Below are 18,932 nucleotides of genomic sequence, written 5' to 3'. Positions count from 1 at the left end.
CACATGGGACTATGATACAGTGGCAATAACAGAGACCTGGCTCAAAGAAGGGGATGATTGGGTACTTAATATTCCTGGCTACAAGGTATTCAGGAAAGATAGGGAAGGAAAGAAAGGAGGGGGTGGCGGTATTGATCAAATAAACTATTAGAGCACTGGAAAGGGATGATGTAGTTTTGGGGTCAAAGACAGAATCTATTTTGTTAGAATTAAGGAACAATAGAGGCGATATTACACTACTGGGCGTACACTTGGAAAAGTATGGGCTAATAAATGAAAGTCAGCACTGATTTGTTAAAGGCAAATCATGTTTGACTAACTTGATTGAGTTATTTGATAAAGTAACGGAGAGGGTTGATGAGGGCAGTGAGGTTGATGTGTATATGGACTTTCAAAAGGCAGTTGATAAACTACCACATAATAGACTTGTTAGCAAAATTAAAGCCCATGGGATTAAAGGGACAGTGGCAGTGTGGACACAAAATTGGTTAAGGGACAGAAAGCAGAGAGTAAAGGTGAATGGTTGTTTATCAGATTGGAGGGAAGTATACAGGGGAGTGTGACTAATTGGATAGCTCTTTCAAAGAGCCGGCACAGGCACGACGGGCCGAATGGCTTCCTTCTGTGCTGTATCATTCTATGATTCTAGGAGGAACTCTCCTCAAACATGGAAGTGGATCCAGGCGGCACTTCCAAAGGCCGGTTCACCTTTGCCGCGATGCCATCCCTTTGTCCTGCTTGGGGGTCCATTGAGTGTGCAGGATGGGATCGCAGGAGAATCCGCCAACTGTGGGAGATGGAAATGATGTGGTGCTAGTGTTGGCCTTGCTGCAGCAGCTTAAAGGGACAGTGCAAAGGTGCCAAAGTGATTTCTAACCCTGCTGCCAGGAATCTTGGTGAGGAAGGGCGGGAAACAGCTAAAATAATTTTGAAGAATGTGGTGCAGCCTCACCATGAATGGTACCTGGATCCCAGCATCGCAGTTCCTTCACCGTCTTCCTTCCCCCCGTCTTCCTTCCTGGCCTCCCCTTCCTTCAGCAGTCCAGAGATAGGAGTAGAGGGAAATGCAGGGTCCTCAGACCTACACTCTCACCATCATTTACACGGGGTGGTGCCAATCACTTTAAATCTGTGCCCTCTGGTTACCGACCCGTCTGTCACTGGAAACAGTTTCTCCTTATTTACTCTGTCAAAACCGTTCATGATTTTGAACATCTCTATCAAATCTCCTCTTAACCTTCTCTGTTCTAAGAACAACCACCCCAGCTTCTCCAGTCTCCCTACATAACTTGGGGAGCGGGCAGGAAATTGGACATGAAGCTGAGTTCGGATCGGTCAATGCCCTGTGGGTGGCGGAGAGGGCCCAGGGGCTATGTGGCCGGGTCCTGCTCCGACTTCTTGTGTTCTTTAGATTTGTGGTTGGGATCAGATCAGCCATGATCTTATTGAATGGCGGAGCAGGCTCGAGGGGCCGATTGGCCTACTCCTGCTCCAATTTCTTATGTTCTTATGTTCTTATAACTGAAGTCCCTCATCCCTGGTACCATTCTAATAAATCTCCTCTGCACCCTCTCCAAGGCCTTGTGTCCTAATGTGTGGTGCCCAGAATTGAACACAATGCTCCAGCTGAGGCCTAACCAGTGTGCTAAAGGTTTAGCATAACTTCCTTGCTTTTGTGCTCTATGCCTCTATTAATAAAGCCCAGGATCTCATATACTTTTTTATCAGCCTTCTCATCTTGCCCTGCCACCTTCAAAGATTTGCATACATACACCCCAGGTATCTCTGTTCCTGAACGCCCTTTGTACCATTTAGTTTATATTGCATCTCCTCATTCTTCCTACCAAAATGTATCACTTCACACTTCTCTGCATTAAATTTCATCTGCCGTGTGTCTGCCCATTTCACCAGTCTGTCTGTGTCCTCCTGAAGTCTGTTACTATCCTCCACATTGTTTACTACATTTCCGAGTTTCATGTCATCTGCAAACTTTGAAAATTATACCCTCTATACCCAAGTCCAGGTAATTTATATCAAAAAGAGCAGTGGTCCTAATACTGACCCCTGGGGAACATCACTGTATACTTCCCTCCAGTCTGAAAAACAACCGTTTACCACTACTGTCTGCTTTCTGTCCCCTAAAGTAACCTTTATAAAACACTGGTTAGGCCTCAGCTGGAGTATTGTGTTCAATTCTGGGCACCACACTTTGAGAAGGATCTCAAGGCCTTGGAGAGGGTGCAGAGATTTACTAGAATGGTACCAGATGAGGGACTTCAGTTATGTGGAGAAGCTGGGATTGTTCTCCTTAGAACAGAGAAAAGGTTAAGGGGAGATTTAATAGAGGTGTTCAAAATTATGAAATGATTTGATAGAGTAGATGGGGAGAAACTCTTTCCACTGGCAGGAGGGTCAGTAACCAGAGGACACAGATTTAAGGTAATTGGCAAAAGAGCCAGAGGGGAGATGAGGAAATTATTTTTTTTTAAACAGTGAGTTGTGATGATCTGGAATTCACTGCCTGAAAGGGTGGTGGGAGCAGATTCTATAATAACTTTCAAGAGGGAATTGGATATATACTTGAAGGGGAAAAATTTGCAGGGCTATGGGGAAAGGGCAATGAGTGGGACTAATTGGATAGCTCTTTCAAAGAGCCGGCACAGGCACAATGGGCAGAATGGCCTCCTTCTGTGCTGTAAGATTCTATGAAGATCATTTAGAGGATACTGAGTAAATTGTATTGTTAATTGGAACACCGTCAACTTTAAAACTTTGCAAGAATTGTTCTTGCAAGACCGTTAATGAGCCTTAACTGAAACGAATTTACCTTTGGGGTGCAGATTTCCACTATTTGTGTATATTTTAACTGGAGGAAGAATTAAAGAAAAAAAGAACTTGCATTTATATAGCGTCTTTCACAACCTCAGAATGTCCCAAAGTGCTTTACAGCCAACGAAGTGTAGTCACTGTTGTAATGTAGGAAACACAGCAGCCAATTTGCACACAGCAAGATCCCACAAACAGCAATGAGATAACGACCAGATCATCTGTTTTAGTAAGGTTGGTTGAGGAATAAATATTGGCCAGGACACCGGGGAAAATTGCCTGCTCTTCTTCGAACAGTGCCGTGGGATCTTTTGCGTCCACATCTCATCCAAAAGATGGCACCTCCAACAGTACAGCACTCCCTCACTCAAGTGTCAGTGTAGATTTTGTGCTTGAGTTTCTAGAGTGGGACTTGAACCCACGACCTTCTGACTCAGAGAAAAGAGTGCTACCCAATGAGCTAAGGCTAATAACTAAACTGAAAGAACTTGTATATACCTTTATCTTCGGTGCAGAAGCCAAATTGTGGGAGATGCAGGTCTGTGTTCTCAGGGACCATGAGAACTGCAACACTTTGCATTCTCTCTCTATTCTGTCACAAAATTGATGAGAAGGCCCTGGAGGTAATGGGTGTGGTCAGCTTCCTGTACTTAAAATAAAACACAGTCTACTCTTGACTCAAAGTTGCTTAATTTGAATTTTCTATTCATTTCGATTTAAAATATTGAAGGAAAAATGCGTCCAGTGCAGTTTAAATAAAATTGGTTAATTTGTATTACTGGATAATTCCAATTCTTTTCTGAGCAAAAAAAAGTGACTGAATTAACAGGAATAGACTGTATTGAGAACAATGAGATACAGATTAAAGAAATGCATTCACACCTTACATCGAACACCTGGAAACTGTTGGGAAGGGGTTGTGACCAACTGATGGTACAAAAAAGCTGAAGGAAAAATCTGCAGGGCTATGGGGAAAGAGCAGTAGAGTGGGGCTAATTGGCTAGCTCTTTCAAAGAGCTGGCACAGACATGATGGGTCGAATGGCCTCCTTCTGTGCTAATGCAATGGTTAGCAAAATATAAAATGTAAAATATACTGGGTTGCATTGACTCCATTCAGTAAGGCCTGATTTTTGGGTGTAAAGTGACCATTACTGATTGGAAATGCAGCACAAACCCATAATGCCAAATTTCCAGCCATATTGTGCACGATATGCATTTCCAGTGTTGGGTCACACGAGCACAGGCAGCTCCCACCTAAAACAGGCCAGAGATTAATTTTAATACTGAAACGAAGACCCCATAACATCATTTAGGTGGTGTGGTAATCTTCCAGCAATCCTATCTACATCATGCTGACTCAATGTTCCCGCCCAGTGAAAGTAAGGTCCAGAGTTGCTAAGCGCAATATTTACAGCAAAGAGTTTCAGGAGCTGACTAAATATTGTAAAGTACAGTTTCAGATCAATTTCTAACCTTTTTTCCCTGCCATAGTCAGGAGACATTGTAGCAATTGTTATGGCATAGCCATTTTTTGCCAGTGATGATAATAGTGGCACAATGGGGTTTTCCCATGGAATTGTCCTATACTTGCGCTTTTGAGAACTAATGGAGCGATACCAGGCAGGTTAGGCTGCACCAATGGTGTTCTGTGCCCACCCAGATCTACAGAGGCTCAATATAGGGATACCTGCAAGAAAAATAATGGGGCATATACTTCACTTTGTGCTTTGCAGGTGGATCCAATTTCCAAGGGAGACCATGACAGCAGCTGATGTTATGGCTTAAATGTGGTATGTGAAGGTCTGATTAACCCCAATGCTCAATGGGTCTTCAGAAGAATTACAATCAATAACTTGCATTTATACAGTGCCTTTAGCCTACAGAAAACATCCAAAGGAGCTTTGCAGCGATGCGGTGAGAAAGATGCAGAGCCGGAGAGAGAGTAAGAGGTGGGTTTTAAGGGAGGATGTAAAGGGAAAGTGGGGAGGTTTGGGGAGGGGGTTCCAGAGAATGGGACCAACAATGGGGCAAAGGGAGTGCGGGATGCACCAAAGGTTGGATTCAGAGGAACGGAGAGGTCATATTTATTTTACGCCGCAAATGGATTGATGGCCATATGCCAGGGTGATCTGCAGGCTCTGGCTTCACAGGCAAAGAGTCAGATGCAGAGTTATGCCATCTGCTGCAAGGATACCTGCAGCTAACATGCACCATAGTACTTGCTCAACCAGTGGCAGCCACGGACAGCTGTGGGCTCATCTGCGTCTCCATCTCCTTCCAGGTGAGCTGCAATCTAGAGAATGATGTCACGAAGTGGTAAACAGAGCAACATGTCTCTCAACCACCTCCCAAACCCACGACCTCTGCCACCTAGGACAAAGGCAGCAGGTTCATTGGAACACCACCATTGCCAAGTTTCCCTCTCAAGTCACACACCATCCCGAATTGGACATACATCAGCCGTTCCTTTACCATCGCTGGGTCAAAATCCTGGAACTCCCTTCCTAACAGCGCTGTGGGAGAACCTTCACCACACGGACTGCAGCGGTTCAAGAAGATAATCCTCCGCCACTTTCTCAAGTGTAACTAAGGATGGGCAATAAATGCTGGCCTTGCTAGCGACACCCACATCCCAAGAATGAATTTTTGAAAAGCTCCATCAAACTGGTGCTGGGCTGTTCCATCACTTACCTGGAGATTCACTTTAGTCCCTCAACATTACTTTTCCTATCACTTTGCTTTTACATGTCCCTCATCCCCTTCAGCTTTGGCAATGGCTGCCAATAAGTTGAAATGCTTTTTCCAAAAGCTCTAAGAATTTTTGTCCTCATTGCTGTAACTTACCTTTAAGCATTCACTTCCCTTTAAATATCACCAGAAGTACAATTCTCTGCTACCTATGAGGCTGCCTCCCTGCACAGGGCTGAAGCTGCAAATGGAACTGTTAATAATTGTGCTAATGAAAATTGCATGCAATCAACGCACTGGATGTCTTGCTGGCTTTGCACTCGTTTGGGACATTTTGGTGTGAACTTCATTGGGATTAGAAGATCAGTTCTATCCTGGCCACAACAGGAGGCATCAGCCCAGGCCGTATCATGTTACCTCTGTGATGGTCATAAGCCAAGCTTTGAAGAATAAAGCCTCCGATATCTGAAAGTACGGCTCACCTTCTCGGCATGGCCAGTTAAGGCCACGCTTACACTGAAAAGGATCAAGCTGCTGGGTGTGAGGAGGAGGCTGGAAAATGTGGACATGTCCTCATCTTCAGATATTGGCCATGATCTGGCGATATCAATGGACAAACACTTAATGAGTGTCAATGACATTCCTCTATTACTTTAAAGCAGTAGTTAACAAATTTATTTTGAATGGGTAAATGCTTCTTGTTAAAATAATGAACAGAGAAATGTTATCCAAACACACTAAACATTCATCTGCTCAGAATGCCAATGGTAATGTCTAGCCCAATAACTAAGAATCCCAGTTCATTTTCCTCCACTGACTCTTCCTCAGCTAGGGGTTCAGCAGCTCTGGTGACGGCAGGAAGGAAGCACGAGGGCCCCTGCCAAACACAAGAGAGATTCACCATAGATGAAAAGCTGCAATATTACAAAGAGAAGTCATGACAGACTCCTCACCCTTTTCAACTCTTCAGAAAATTTGAGAGAAGGATCTCCACCTCGAAGAGCTAAGTAGGGGAGACTAATTCATGATGTAGGGGAAGAATAATTAAATACAGGTAAAGAAAGGAAGAACTTACATTTAAATATAGTTGCTTTCATGCCCTCAGGATGTCCCAAAGCATTTCATAACCAATTAATTACTTTTGAAGTGTAGTTACTGTTGTTTTATGGACAAATGCACTCACATGGGCTTTACTTCCCCAAGGGAGGGCAAGCAAATTAATTAAATATTTCTACAACTGATCAAAGGACATTGGGAGAAGGTTACAAAATTATTAATTTCTCTTAGTAAAGTCTAGGCTAGCTATGCAATAAATAGCTGAATGTATTAATTTAAATGTTCCATCCTAGGGACACAAACAGCTGAAATTCTGACAAGTACTGTACCTTGAAACAGCTGTAAATATCATAAAAGCTTCAGTAACCGTGAATGAAACTTGTTTATAAAATGCTTTATGCTTAAAGACAAAACGCACTGTTTTGCATCATTAACATTGCACTTTACTATCAGTGAAACAGTACATGAACATTTACTAATATACATACCATCATTATAAGCAGCCATAGTAGTACATATACAATCAGGATTTTTTTTTGTGGGGATTAAACTGAATAAATGCCATTTGACGTTGTTATTACTGTGTCAGTTCATATTTTGCAACCAAAACAGTTTAACATTTAAATAAGTTTTTACAGTTTTAATATTCGATTCAAGTTTAGGATGTTTATGTTTTCACATTTAAGAGACACAAGTCTCATGTCAAAAACCTCGGAACTGCATTAGACGGCCTTTTCTTCTGCTGCTGCCTGGTACAGTACATCCACATGCAAATACATCATTTCATCTCATTATGTGATTAAAACATTCAGTTCCAAAAACACTACTCAGGCCACTATAACAGAATTTATGAGAAAATGTGTCTTTGATAAGTAAAAAGGACTTTATCCTGGCACGAAAATATAATCATACCATTTTACACGAGTAATAGACTCCTCCAAAGCTGTAACCCACTGTTTCATGTTGTACACCGCATACAATAAATGGTAGGATACAATTTTGTCAAAGATACATCCCCTGGTTCCCCATATGTAACCCAGCGTGTTTAATTTGTCTTTCTTAATCAGGTCACACTGCAAATCACAAGCCATTCTTACCACCCTACATCCAATCAAATCTTAGCCATTCATTGCCATCGTGTGATGCAGACAGCTATACATAAACCCTACTCTGCCCAGCAAAGTATCGGGATAGATGAGAGTCCATTTTCTTTTTACTCAGCAGTTCATTTTTTGCTCCATCATTTTTTTTTTACTTGTTTATGCTTTCTGAAAGATGCAAAAGTGTCTATAGTGATACCTCAAGAAAATGAGAACTTATTTTTTTTAAACCAGAGCTGAATACCTAAATTAAAATGTAAAAACACAAATTTAATTGTGCAGCACAAGTAAGTGTGGAGCAGAATGCCTTTGTTCTGGGTTACCAGTGTTTACAAGTGGTCACAAGAGAAATGGCAAAAAAAAAAATCGACAATTACAGACAGAATGATCTATTTCCATTTTAAAAAAATTCTTGGGCAGATACAAGTGTACTACAGGATGGTATAGCACTGCAGAGTCAAGGTGCATTTACACTTTATGTATCTCATAATACTGAACAGCATACTTGCACCAAGTTCTGGATATACACAGTAATGTCCTTGTTTGTGGGAGAGAAGGGAATGACAGCAGTCTGCCAAAGGACCCTCAACCAGTCTAATGCGCGCACAATGATTTTATGCACTTATATCAGCACTTTATTGGTCTCGTGCGGTTAATCAAAACTGAAATGTTCTATCACTCCGTACACTACAGGGAGATTGACTGCTGTAACAAATAAGACTTCTAAATCTTGAGTCAATTTAGAAGTCACAGGCTAAGATGTAGTGTAAAAGGTTTGAAGAAACACTGATGTAAGTGCACCTTGAAACGAGCCAATGCTATCCCACAATTTACAGTAGAGGTCATTTCAAAATATTGAATTTCACTGTCAACGGAGCTACCAAATTCTTGATCAACAGCAGCCATTACAGATTAAAAATATTCTGCTGAGGTTCTGCGACAGGCTAAAATTAGATCAGGTGTCCTCGATTACTGTATCAACACTAGTAATGGTGCAATAAACAGAATTCTCATCAGCGATTTAAAAGTGCAAGATGAAAATAGTCTTGAGTTATCAAGTACTTGTGGAAATGTGGAACTGTTTGTGTGCGTTCCAATTCAGTATATATGTTGGGAAACACTTGTATATAAAAAAAAAAGATGGGATGCATTAAAGTTTGGTGCCTGATCCCAATTTGGTCTGGCGTTCCACATAGAACAAGATGTAGGCCTTGGCCTTCACTACAGTTTCCTCTTCAGTCAAAGTAACAGTACTGTCATTGAAGTGGAACCAGCGACCTTCATGAGTTGCATATGCAGTGTAATGTCCCGAGCCAACTCTAAAAGGGAAGAAGGAAATATAGTTATTGCTCTACTGAGAAAGGACACATTCTGTAACATCCAGGTTTGAGTCAATTTCAATTTGCTTTGCATAAAATTCCAAAAGTTATCAGTTAAATTTTTTTAAAAGTTTTTAAACTCTCATTTTGCATAGTGTATTTATTCTGAATCATAAAGAACAGACTGTAAATTATTTAGCTATACAACTGACTGGATTAGAAATCAGATTATAATTCTGGCCAGACCATCCCCCTTTCCCCCAACAACCAGCCAGACACTCACATTTTTACTCATATTCAAGAAATTGCATGTACATATTTCTCTTAAGAATTTAGAGTGGAACCTCCATCATCTATTGTAACAGAGGGGATATCCCAGTGCATAATGAAAATCGGCAGATGACCCAGAGCCCCACATTTTATTTTTACATATATGGTACAACAACACCCTCTGTACTAGAGTGAAGAAATTACAATACAAATAACTTAAATTGCAGATAATCTTTGTTGGGTGGTCAGGTTGATTCCGGTCAAACAGGAGTGACCTGGTGTGACCAGACTGAAGAGTGAGGCAGTCTCGCACGCTGCTTTGCCCCTGAAAACTATGGTAGATAATTGGGGCATAGATAAAAGAGGTTCTACTAAAATTAATAATACGGCAGTCTTTTCTGCGCTGCTGTTGCTCTGGTTAAAAGTATACTCCAGACTGTGAGATAAATGTTAAACCATGTCTTCTCTAAATCCATTTAACGAGAAGCAGTCATATGGGTCCACCGCAAGTAAAGGTGAAGCTTGACTCCTGGATACGTCAACGGGTTTATCCAGTGTTCAACTCTGGTCACAATGCCCCATAAAACAATCACTGGAAAGGGTGCAGAGAAAAGCAACAAGACTGATCACACGTAAAGGGGGTGAGCTAGAAGGAAAAATAGAGACGCTTAAAGCTCTACAGTTGAGAAAGGGGTGACCTCACCTGTACAGATAGGCAAACCCAGATTATTACTTCTAATTGAGCAAAAAGCAGGACCAGAGAAACTTTAAATTAAAATAATTGTACCCTATACCGGGAAAAACAATGAAAGAAATAAGAATTTGGAATAATCTGCCAGATGGAATAGTGGGGGCAAAATCAGGCTGGATACCACAACGGGCTAATTTGGGGAACTGGAGGAATAGGCTTCAATTGGCAAATGGCCTTTGCCCATTTTCATTTTACAGTGAGCAGCTGAGCCACACTCCAGGATGGTTCCAGGATTGATCCCTGTGCTAAGCTAGCTGGTCTCGGCTGGGGGAGGAGTATGGGTACTATAACCGGCCTCAGCTTCCTGGCTTTGAAGATTGTGAGGGTGGAAGAAAACTGGCCAGGTTTCCCACTCCGCGTGTCTTATCTGCGATCCCTGCTGTAAGAGCGTGTTATTATATAACACCCACTGTCAAGGGTTACACATGAATAACGGCCACTTGGGAGAGCGACTGGTGCCTGTGAAACCTACTCCAGCAAGGAATCAACGCCTTCAGGACAGGAGAAAAACTAATGAAGAAAACTGACAAAATAGACCACCTACAGTGCCCGCAGTTGGATAAGTCTTGTCCAAGTGATTGCGCTCACGCAATTGAAATCACTGCAACAGCAGATGTCACCAGTCACTCAAATGAGGCAGGCCTAACAGCAGCAATGCCTATACACTCTACATGGCAGATGGCAAAACAATTTAAAAGCACATAGCCAAACGCACAAATACTAAAGCAAAGCAGTTAGCAATATTGGCTTCTAGCCCAGTTGCTAGCTACATAGTACATCAATCCTAGGATAGGATTCCTACATAGGAACAGGAGTAGGCCATTCAGCCCCTCAAGCCTGTTCCGCAATTCAATGAGATCATGGCTGATCTGTATCCTAACTCCATATCCCTGAATACCCTTGGCTAGCAAAAATCTATCTATCTCAGATTTAAAATTATTAATTGAGTTAAATTATCTACTGCTTTGCGTGAAGAAATGTTTCCTAACTTCTCTCCTGAATAGTGCACCTTGCTCTGCATTGTGCGGTTAGTCAGCATCTGTTAAGTGTTGAATTCATTTGACCACTTTCCCAGACACTGGAGAACGTAGAAGAGAGCAGCCAAAAAAAACCAACACGTATACAATGCAATTGTAAAAGTTAATGACCTCCCACTCTTGGATCTCTCTAACTCAGGCACCAGTCCCTGCCCCGGAGCACAGGCTAGCTGGCTCCTTGTGACTCATCTTTACAATTTTCCCTTCCTGAAGGGAAAGCCCCAGCTTTCCACATCAGAGAGTTCACCGTATGAGAACTGCGCCTGGTTTATTGTGTCTCACTTCCCTCCAATTATAGTCTAGAGCCACAGTTGCTGCTTTGATTCTACATCCACAAAACTTTTATCCAGTATGAACGAACCTATTTATAGGGGATCGTCCATTTGCAGTTCATTTAGACCAGGGAGACTGGTTATTTCCACTGAGGTGCAAGGAAATGAAGGATGACCAAACTTGCACCAGAAAAAAAAATAAGGTGCCATAGCTGTCTTAAATCCAGTGTTAAAAGGTGGAACTTTTCTTTAGCTCCACTGTTATAAGGTAAATCACATTTACATTAAGTAGAAGAACTACTAGCTTTCCGCTATACTGTAAATGGATCTTTCCACTATGCAATTCTTTTTGTATAGCTTCTGGATTTGATCTTTAAGATCCACATAGGATTAACTTCACCAAAGCTTCAGGATGCGTATCATTGCTCCACATCACAAGATGAACTCGGATGAGGAAGACTATTCGGCCCACCTTAGCTCATCAATCTAGAAAAACCTCCCGTCACCCCACAGTATCCAAAGGTTCCTTAAATGACTCCAAGGTATTAGCTTCCACTATTAGGGTGAAGTCCATTCCAAGTCCTGATCACCATTACAGTGAAGAATATCAGTTCTAAATGTGCCTTTCACAAGCTTAAATCTATGCCTTCTCGTCCTTAGTGTCAAGGTTCACCAGAAACATTTCTCTGGATTTACCTTTTCTATACCATTTAGCGTATTATACACCTCTAGAGGATCTCCCCTCAGTCACCTCCTTTTGAAGCTAAAGAGCCCATGTTTTTCTAGTCTTTCCTCATTCACTGGGGATAAGTCTCATGGCTCCTGTCTGTACTGATTCTGGGGTTTAAATATTTCACTAGTCTCTTGGTGACCAGAACTGGACACAGTAGTCAAGGTGCATCTGATCAGGTGTACAGTTTCAGCATTATACAACCTCAGCCTTGTACTCTGCTGATCTAGAAATACAATGCAGCATTGTTGATTGCTGCTCCACAGTGACTGGACATGAGTGTCAAATCAAGTAACACCCCTAGATCTCTTTCAAAGTGCCCCGTAACAAGTCAGATGCCATTCAGAGTGCATCTCCCCCACTGTTCTTCCAATGAACAGTATCTTTCTCCTCCTAACTTCCAACTCGTAATTCCAAATTGCTTTTCAAACAAAAATGTAAAAGACCCATTTGAAGTTATTTACTTATTTATTGCAAATGTTCCCATCCTTTTGGATCTGACTGCCTTCCTTCATCAGTCATTTCCAGATACCTTCTGATGGAAAGAGTGGGTCAGCACACTCCTCCACAGCTCTGACACCTGCTGTGCCGTGAACTGGCTACATTTGTCCAGGGACAGATAGAGGAAGCCACAAGGTCACCAGTTTTGCAGCAACAAGGGGGGGATTTGGTTTCACTCTTACAAGTCCATTTCTGACAAGCCTGTAAGTATGGAAGTGCAAAATGAACACTACCACGACCCCAGAGGGACAGTTCAGCAGGACTTCTAGTCAGTGCAGGACTTTCACTGAAAACAAAGTGAAGCAAACAATCCACAACAGCAAGTCACATTAGAACAGGAAAATAACTAATGTCACTCATTTTGCTCATGTATGGACATGTTTATACTGGCAGACATCCACAGGCAAGTTCAATTTTAAAACAGGGCTTCTGGTCTGAACTTAAAATTGGATACAAAGCTTTAAAAAGTACTTCTATCTTTGCAATAATCATTAAATAAAAATATAATCTTTCAAATATAATGAAATGCTTTTCTTTTTAGCCATCAGCTTTATTTAAAATAACCAATGGTTGCTTGAAGGTGTAAATCAGGACTGCTTTTAAAAAAATCAAATTATTAAAACTATTAATATCCTTTTGCCCAGATCAATATTTTTTTGTTTAAATAGGGATTCCTGATGACATTATGGGTTACTTGTTTAATAAAGTTACTGAGCCTGACTGTTGAGGGGTGGTTAGTAGAGCTGCAGTAATAAATCTAAGGGAGATTCAGCATCAACTGTGCAAATTAATTCTGCTCCTAACAATCATTAAGCTAGCACCTCAATTAGATCAGTGATCACTGTTTAAACAAAACTAAAATCTACATTCTTGGTAATGGATTGGGTCCTTTGGAGAGACTCCAGTACTAATGTAACGTAGCTGTCACATCATTTAAATCTTAGAAAGAAGTATTTACTACAGTACACCGTGAAAAGCACTGAGCATTAGTTTAACAACACTTGTCCGTCACGTGAAACCTCCGAGGTCTGAAGCAATTCAAAAAAGAAGCGCTCACCCTGAACCATGATGCACCACCACAGCTGCAAGGTCATACAGGCAACATTCTGGACCACTGTTCTCAGGCTAGAATAGGGTAAAAGAAAATTACAGATTTTTATTACAGCAGTCAGATTTTACTGTATTTTTCTCTTCCGATACAGCATTTTAAAATTGGTTCTCTCTCTCTCCAGGTCCACCCAAGGTGTACACTTCCAGCTGACAAAAAGTTATCATGCAGGTATAGCAAGCAATTAGGGAGGCAAATTGCATGTTGGCCTTTATTGCAAGGAGGTTGGAGTAGAAGGGTAAGGAAGTCTTACTGTAATTGTACAGGGCTTTGGTGAGACCTCAGCTGGAGCACTGTGTACAGTTTTGGTCTCCTTATCTAAGGAAAGATATACTTGCCTTAGAGGCAGTGCAGCAAAGGTTCACTAGATTAATTTCTGGGATGAGAGGGTTTTCCTAAGAGGCGAGAACGAGTATAATGGGCCTATACTCTCGAGTTTGGAAGAATGAGAGGTGATCTCATTCAGATTCTGAGGGAGCTTGACATGGTAGATGCTGAGAGCATGTTTCCCCTGGCTGGAGAGTCTAGAACTAAGGGATATAGTCTCAGGATAAGGGGTCGGCCATTTAGGACTGAGATGAGGAGGAATTTCTTCACGCAGACGGTTGTGAACCTTTGGAATTCTCTACCCCAGAGGGCTGTGGATGCTGAGTCATTGAGTATGTTCAAGGCTGAGATAGATTTTTGGACTCTAGGGGAATCAAGGGATATCGGAATCGGGTGGGAAAGTGGAGTTGAGGTCGAAGATCAGCGATCAGCCATGATCTTATTGAATGGCGGAGCAGGCTCGAGGGGCCGTATGGCCTATTCCTGCTCCCATTTCTAATGTTCTTAGTCTCCCCAAGGCCTCTCCCGATTCTAGCTCTAAACTAGCTGCTAGCAGATGTGGGTGCACAAGACAGGTTGGTTGATCCTTCTCACTCAGGAACTTGTTACAGAGGGAGGATATAGGCAGAAGCACCAGCATAGATCAGTGGTAGCACACTCACTTCTGAATCGGAAGGTCATAGGTTCAAACCCCACTACAGGACTTGAGCACATTTTCTAGGCTGGCACTGCTGGGGATCACTGAAGGAGTGCTGCATTGTTGGAGATGCCATCTTTTGAATGATGGTAAGGTAAGGCCCCATCAGCTTATTCAGATGGACCTCATGCCATGATTCGAAAAAGAGCAGGAAGTTCTCCTGGCTAACACTGTTCGCTCAATCAACACCCAACAAAACAAATTATTCGGTCATTCATTTCATTTGCCATTTGAACGATCCCGCTGTGAGCAAATTGGCTGCTGCATGACTTTTTTTTTAAAAGCCCAAGTCATGGCCAGATGCAACAGGTTCAAGGTACATGCTTGGCATTTAGCATCACTGGAGAGCGGGGGAGGGGATTGTGGGGTTTAGCAGCACTAGGGGACTGGACTTTGGTCGAGCTGTGGGTTTCATTTTTGCAGCATTGTGGTGGGGAATCTGACGCTTTTCAGCAGCGTAAGGTCCGACCTTTGGGATTCGCAGCACAAGTGGTGAGAAAGGGGTCCAGGGGTGGCATAGCACTGTGGTAGGGGTTTGGCAGCACAGTAGTTTGTTTTTTTTATTCGTTCATGGGATGTGGGTGTCGCTGGCGAGGCCGGCATTTATTGCCTATCCCTAATTGCCCTTGAGAAGGTGGTGGTGAGCCGCTTTCTTGAACCGTTGCAGTCCGTGTGGTGAAGGTTCTCCCACAGTGCTGTTAGGAAGGGAGTTCCAGGATTTTAACCCAGCGACGATGAAGGAATGGCGATATATTTCCAAGTCGGGATGGTGTGTGACTTGGAGGGGAACGTGCAGGTGGTGTTGTTCCCATGTGCCTGCTGCTCTTGTCCTTCTAGGTGGTAGAGGTCGCGGGTTTGGGAGGTGCTGTCGAAGAAGCCTTGGCGAGTTGCTGCAGTGCATCCTGTGAATGGTACACACTGCAGCCACTGTGCGCTGGTGGTGAAGGGAGTGAATGTTTAGGGTGGTGGATGGGGTGCCAATCAAGCGGGCTGCTTTGTCCTGGATGGTGTCGAGCTTCTTGAGTGTTGTTGGAGCTGCACTCATCCAGGCAAGTGGAGAGTATTGCATCACACTCCTGACTTGTGCCTTGTAGATGGTGGAAAGGCTTTGGGGAGTCAGGAGGTGAGTCACTCACCGCAGAATACCCAGGCTCTGACCTGCTCTTGTAGCCACAGTATTTATGTGGCTGTTCCAGTTAAGTTTCTGGTCAATGGTGACCCCCAGGATGTTGATGGTCGGGGATTCGGTGATGGTAATGCCATTCAATGTCAAGGGGAGGTGGTTAGACTCTCTCTTGTTGGAGATGGTCATTGCCTGGCGCGAATGTTATTTGACACTTATCAGCCCAAGCCTGGATGTTGTCCAGGTCTTGCTGCATGCGGGCACGGACTGCTTCACTATCTGAGGGGTTGTGAATGGAACTGAACACTGTGCAATCATCAGCGAACATCCCCATTTCTGACCTTATGATGGAGGGAAAGTCATTGATGAAGCAGCTGAAGATGGTTGTGCCTAAAACACAGCGGGGAGGGCGGAGGGAGAAAAAAGACTTGGGCCCCACCCTGACCCATTCCCACCATTCCACACATTGCACACCCGTTCCTGGCCACGTTGCCAGCTTTAAACACTAATTGGGCTTATACTGTATTTGCTGACTACAGTAATTTTTATAAATATTTATTTATTTTTTTAAAACATTTTTGTTGGATCCCTGCCAATAGTGACCATTTGACCGTTCCAATTGAGTGATACTGCAGTGAATGATGATTAAACAGTTTGTAAGAGCTCTGTTAAAGGAGTCGGCTGGGGGCAGGATTATATTTTGTTCCCCGTAAATTACATGACAAGTTTCCACAGTAAACACTGCTTATTATTCAAGTACTGTGATTGGTCTGTGGGAACAACGTGGCTGAAAAATTAATCCATGATAACCGTTGCTTATTGGTCCCTGGTAACTGGGTAATTGTATCAAAAGAACATAAGAAATAGGAGCAGGAGTAGGCTATACGGCCCCTCGAGCATGCTCCTCCATTCAATAAGATCTTCGACCTCAACTCCACTTTCCCACCCTATCCCATATCCCTTGAATCCCTCAGTGTCCAAAAATCTAGCGATCTCAGTCTTGAATATACTCAATGACTGAGCATCCACAGCCCTCTGGGTAGACAATTCCAAAGATTCACAACCTTCTAAGTGAAGAAGTTTTTCCTCATCTCAGTCCTAAATGGCCGACCCCTTATCCTGAGACTATGCCCCCTAGTACTGGACTCTCCAGCCAGGGGAAACAGCCTCTCAGCATCTACCCGGTCAAGCCTTCTAAGAATTTTATACATTTCAATGAGATTGCCTCTCATTCTTCTAAACTCCAGAGAATATAGGCCCATTCTACTCAATCTCCCCTCATAAGTCAACCCTCTCATCAGGAATCAATCTAGTGAAACATGGAATGACATCCTAATCACGCGACATTACAGGGCAGCTTCAACTGATTTCTCAGGTTACAAAAAAAATTCCCTTCAAAAAACCAGAACCATAAATTGGGAGCAGAGATAGGTTCAACATTTTCTTCCTATTTATAATAGATATATGTACTACAGGCAAGTGAGCAATGGAAGAGCAAAAAATGTCTAATCATATGTAATAAACTACAAACAGAACAGCATGTGAGCAATAACATGGGAGATCAACTAGCTATAATTAAAGAACATGGAAAGATCGGAATACTCCAAAATGCCTCAGGGGCTTCTAAAAGTTGCTGGGGTTCAGTTTTATGCTGTTCCATCGCAGATTCTCCCAGTTTGTGGACACACATTCCCTCTCACCACTTTATAGTTCATTTAATTTTCACAAGCTGGGAATCCTTTTTCCTATTATGGTAATACAGCAAGATATCTGATTGAGAAAAGGGTCACATCTCCTACCATCTGGGGAGGGATGGGAAGCTGATTCGAATTAAAACTAAAATAGATCTTGGACAGGTCATGGTCAATCAGAACTTGTTTTCTTTTAAGATCAGTAACACCAACTCTTTACTTAATTCTAATGTAAAGGGAAAGTCGACAGGAGCTTTGAAAATCCTATTTGTGGATTAAACCGGATAATCCTCTGGAAACCTCAGTGTGTTATTTGCTTTTAAGGAAAGTTTTTTTTTTAAATAAAAAATACTATCCACTTATATTAGTTAGGCAATAAAACAGTAAAATCTAGTTCTCATTTAAAACAAAAAGAACTGGAATATATTTGTAAGGACCTTTAGCTTCTCTGCAACGATATTTATTCAACCAAGTCCAGGTCACTGGGCCCATCTGTCATCTTACAAATAATCAAGTCACATTAAACAGACTCCAGATACAGGAGAAAATTAAGCAGTTTCAAAACCAGTTGTGGGAGGGGGTACTCTCAATCTGAAGCAGCCGTTGGTACTGTACATTTTAAATTACACTGGAGTGCTGGGGTCAGTATCAAGGAATAAATACTAATTTCCACTCAACATAATGAAGGGCAGCAGAAGATCAATCATCACTCAGTCAGCTGCTTTCACACCTTAGGCTGATTTAGAAAACATTTTGGTGTTTCAAGTGCTTCTCTTCGTCCCCTTCAAAAAATACACTCCTTTAAAGCACACCTGTTTCTATATACTTCCTATATTGGCAGCATGTGCATGGAGTGAGTGAGGACACCATGGGGCCTGGTTGTAATGCCCACTGTGGTTAAGTAGCATGTATGTACGCACACATGCTCACGACTATCTGTCATGTTAATTCAGTTTTCTCACATGGCCAAACTCAGCAATTCAGCCAAACCAGGTCCCCCAATCACATTATCTCTTGCACATTATTTCTGCGAAAACATTCTTCACAAGTGAGTGGTGGACCTTTAAGACAACAAGGTGCCTTTGCTCTGCATTCTTCAAATGACTGGTGAGATTGATTCCAGCTTAGACTGGAATTCTGCTTAAACACAGGCTCAAAGGCCACTCAGTTAATTGTTTTGTCAGGGAACTGTAGAGAGTGGAGTTTATGGCTGAGAAGCATCTTAAAATTGTAACACAGTGCGATGTGTGGAGTGTGATGTACCATTGGTATATATATATTAGTAGATCTCCCATGATGTTGCACACAGTACGCTACATTACTTAACACACTATGGGGGTTCTCCCACTCGCCTGCCAAAACTACAGCAGAGGAGCCTTGGGAATATGGTGTAAGTGGTGTTTTTCCTGTGGCTCTTCCCCTGAAGTTATAGTG

At 42.4% G+C, this 18,932-nt stretch overlaps 1 protein-coding gene across 1 annotated transcript in view; it reads right to left on the bottom strand.

Annotated features, from left to right (window-relative positions):
* Nucleotides 1–6,992: 6,992 nt before the first annotated feature.
* usp3 (ubiquitin specific peptidase 3) overlaps nucleotides 6,993–18,932 on the bottom strand; it is an 84,330-nt gene continuing 72,390 nt past the window's right edge. The window contains exons 14-15 of the mRNA XM_067973315.1: nucleotides 13,610–13,677; nucleotides 6,993–8,991 (exon numbers count right to left, since the gene is read on the bottom strand). Of these exons, the coding sequence (XP_067829416.1) occupies nucleotides 8,823–8,991; nucleotides 13,610–13,677 (237 nt within the window). The 3' untranslated portion in view covers nucleotides 6,993–8,822. The remainder of the gene's footprint in view (nucleotides 8,992–13,609; nucleotides 13,678–18,932) is intronic.

The sequence above is a fragment of the Heptranchias perlo genome, chromosome 38 (genome assembly GCF_035084215.1).
Source record: "Heptranchias perlo isolate sHepPer1 chromosome 38, sHepPer1.hap1, whole genome shotgun sequence".
Lineage (NCBI taxonomy): Eukaryota > Metazoa > Chordata > Chondrichthyes > Hexanchiformes > Hexanchidae > Heptranchias > Heptranchias perlo.
This window is presented reverse-complemented; position numbering and strand designations above follow the sequence as displayed.